The 3,589-nt window shown below is 37.3% G+C and overlaps 1 protein-coding gene across 1 annotated transcript; it reads left to right on the top strand.

The window, feature by feature from the left end:
- The first annotated feature begins 1,386 nt into the window (after nucleotides 1-1,386).
- Nucleotides 1,387-2,824, top strand: LOC134206683 (pre-mRNA-splicing factor 18). Its single transcript, XM_062682411.1, has 2 exons — nucleotides 1,387-1,583; nucleotides 1,787-2,824. The coding sequence occupies exons 1-2, from the start codon at nucleotides 1,521-1,523 to the stop codon at nucleotides 2,765-2,767; spliced, it is 1,044 nt and encodes a 347-aa protein (XP_062538395.1). The 5' UTR covers nucleotides 1,387-1,520; the 3' UTR covers nucleotides 2,768-2,824.
- Nucleotides 2,825-3,589: the final 765 nt, after the last annotated feature.

Genomic DNA, 3,589 nt, shown 5'->3' with positions numbered 1-3,589 from the left:
ACAGCTGCTCGTAGTCGTAAACAATGTGATAAAATTAGTACATATAAGTATCTAGGTTGAATTCAGGGTTTTTTTTATATATATTTTTCTCCCTTGTGAACTATCTCGCCAATGAACGATTAATTTTCTAAATAAGCGAATGAATTAATCGCAGTTGTAAGTGTAACAAATAAATGATAAAGTTAATTTCTAGATATTTTTTATAAGTGGATTGCATGAAGAATGGTTATGTATGCGCTTATCATATTATATATCATATATATATACAGTGATCGTTCGCCAATTGGGGCACGACCTCACCCCAACTAGCGAATGCCGTTCGCTAATTGGGGCGTTTTGACAAGCGTCAATGTTGTTTACTTTTTGCGTTGAACAAAGGAAAATTTTACGCGCCAGAAAAAATCGATCCCGCCAAACACGGAAACAAAACGTCAACGCGTTTTTGACATCAGATTCTGACGTTTAGCTGCTTTTTAATTGGGTTTCGCCCCAATAGGCCTTTTCATGTGACACTGCCGAGACTGCACATGTTTACAACCGCTGAACAGGCCTGCAAGTCCGAAGCTGTCACTTTCATAGAAGAACTGTCAATTGACGATAAAATCAGCTGTTTTTAAACGTCTCGTGAAAAGGCCCATTAGCGAACCCCCAACTAAAAAACGCCCCAACTAGAAAAAACCCAATTAGCAAATAACGTTCACTGTATCATAACTTGATTTTTCCAATTAAAATGTGTGGATTTTTGGTAAGCGTACACGTAAAAAAATAACCTTATATGTTATGGCAAAAAACCATTCGAAAATACTTATACTCTTCATTATGCCACCTAATGAATGATCCCATATCAAAATGCTAATAACATTCATAAGTTAATGAAAAGTATAAGTTTCCGAATGTATGTGACTAATGCGATGTATAAGTTTTTTCTTATACATGTCATTAAGCGCCTGCTTTGGCAAAAAAGTATTAGAAATATTAATAATAAACAACATTAAATTTTTTTACGTGTAGCCTTAAGGTGACTCGGGGAGGCACTGCACACCGTGTTATTTTTCCTATCTTTTGTCTCTTTCTAGCATTGTCACCTCGTAATTTTGGAGCGGCGTATTCCGGTTTTCAGTTGTTTGATGTAACTGTAAATGTATCAGCATGTAGATTGCGAGTAAGCACGCGCCGGTGATACTTTTTCAAAATCTTATTCGTTGTTGAAAAAACAAATTAAGCATTCAATGATGAAATGATGACGATTTGATGATTGTTTGTGCTTCCCGTGTCACCTTAATGTAGCTATTTTTTGAAAACAAAATCTGACATCCCTGCCCTCCGATTTTTTTGACAATCGATTTTTTCCACAAAATCGCCCATTCCTATTTTGGACGAATAATAAATTAAAATTTTGCTTTTATTTTTGTTGACACCTTATCAACATCTGTAATTATTAAAAAATTTGCAGTCTAAAAGGTGATTGCACTAATTATTCCGCTATTTTTGTGTGCACAGGGTAAATAAATTAAGTAAAAATGGATATACTGAAAGCAGAAATTGCTCGCAAACGTAAACTTCTGGAGGACAAAAAGCTCGTGGTAAGTATTCCGCATTACAGGAAGAAAGAGGTGAAACCGAAACAAGTTAGAAGTATCTTATAGGGAATTTGGAGATTCTGCGGATCATGCTCAAGGAACAGCTATCAATTGATAATGTGTTTATAATATTATTTTAGCTCGTACCTCTTTTGAGTTGCTGTGTCCTATTATTAAATGTAATTATATACCTACTATCCTTTCAGGACGGAAAGAAAAAGTTTTTCAAACGAGGAGAATTGCTGGCTCAGGAACAAGACGAATATAACCAGAAATTCGGCCAACAAGCGAGTGGTAGTGCAGAAACTCAGGCAAATAGCATAGACGGCGAAAAATCACCTACCAAAGATTCGAGGTTCGATTTCCGAAACCTTCCCCGTTCCGAAGTGATCCGCAAGTTACGAGAGCGTGGCGAACCGATTTTTCTGTTCGGGGAGTCTGAGGCGGATTCCTGTTCGCGGCTGCATCTCTTGGAAATCTCGGCTCCAGAGGTGAACCGTGGCTTTAGAAATGATTTTCAGGAAGCCATGGAGCAAGTTGACGAGGAATATCTGAATGAAATTTTAACTTCCAATGGCACTGGATTAAGCAAGGGGAAAAGTTCGAATGAGGATTACGCTATCGAGGATTCAGTAAGCTACGAGTCGATACAAGAGATGGCTGTTCGTCTTGGGAGAAGTGGCAAAGAACATGATATGCACGTGATTACTACGCTGATACAGTTTATGCTGAAAATGTGGAACGATCAGTTGAATTCAGGGACTTCTGCGGAACGAACAGCGACAAGATGGAAGATTGCGAGAGCTACGTTTGAGCAGACTCGTCTTTATTTGAAGCCGTTGCTGAGAAAATTGCGCAATAAAAGTATACCGGAGGACATTTTAGACAGTTTGACAGATATCACTAAAAGCCTGCTGAAGAGAGATTACATCCATGCAAGTGATGCGTATCTTACAATGGCCATCGGCAACGCCCCCTGGCCAATTGGTGTTACTATGGTTGGTATCCATGCTCGTACTGGTCGTGAGAAAATCTTCTCTAAAAATGTGGCTCATGTAATGAACGATGAAACTCAACGTAAGTACATACAAGGACTAAAACGACTGATGACCAAAATGCAAGATTTTTTCCCTACCGATCCATCTAGGTGTGTAGAGTACGTTAGCAAGAAGGATAGAGTAGATTAAGTTGATCTTAGATTAGAGATAATAATAATAGAAAAAAATAATGGAATTTCATAATAACACAGTGCATTAGTTACCATGTATCACAGTCCGGTTGTATGCGTTGTCTGACAATATTTTGCAGTTCTATTTTGAGAAATGCTACCAATATTTCGGAATTTTCTATTTTAACATACCGCCTTGGAAATAAACGGGGTTCGATTGATCATAATCTCATCAAACTCGAAATGTAAAGTATTCTGGGACATTGCCGTTTCGCTGCTTAGTGTTCATTCAGCACTTCCACAGCTACTAACCGCAAGGTTTCTAAGCCAAGTTACCATTTTTGCATTCATATATCATGAGGCTATCACGATGATACTTTTATTTTAATTTTGCTGCTACACTGACTCCACAATCATGGGTTACGCACTAATATGAGTCATTTCCATTTGACCTACATGCAAAATGCAGTGACCAACTATTGTTACAAAGTGACCCATATATGTGGGATCAGTGTATATAAAAAAGGCGATACAGGGCTGGTAGCAAGTCACTTTTTAGTGACTTGGTCACTATTTTGAGCCTAGTCACTAAAAAGTCACTATTTGCATCCAAAAGTCACTAAAGTCACTATTTTTCGGAAAATGGTCACTAAAGTCACTATTTTTGCACCACTGTTTGTAAAAAAAAGTTCAAAATAAAAATCATTTGTACCTACCATTATCATCAACCAAATCAAATGTAAATCTGTTAGCAAAATATATAAAGTTTACTTGTAATAAGACGAGTTTGTACAATATAAAGTATATATGTGAACCACAAAAGTTCAACTCAATGGACGCA

Source organism: Armigeres subalbatus, chromosome 1 (assembly GCF_024139115.2).
Source record: "Armigeres subalbatus isolate Guangzhou_Male chromosome 1, GZ_Asu_2, whole genome shotgun sequence".
Lineage (NCBI taxonomy): Eukaryota > Metazoa > Arthropoda > Insecta > Diptera > Culicidae > Armigeres > Armigeres subalbatus.
The sequence above is the reverse complement of the archived record's forward strand: the minus strand, read 5'-3'. Positions and strand labels throughout refer to the sequence as shown.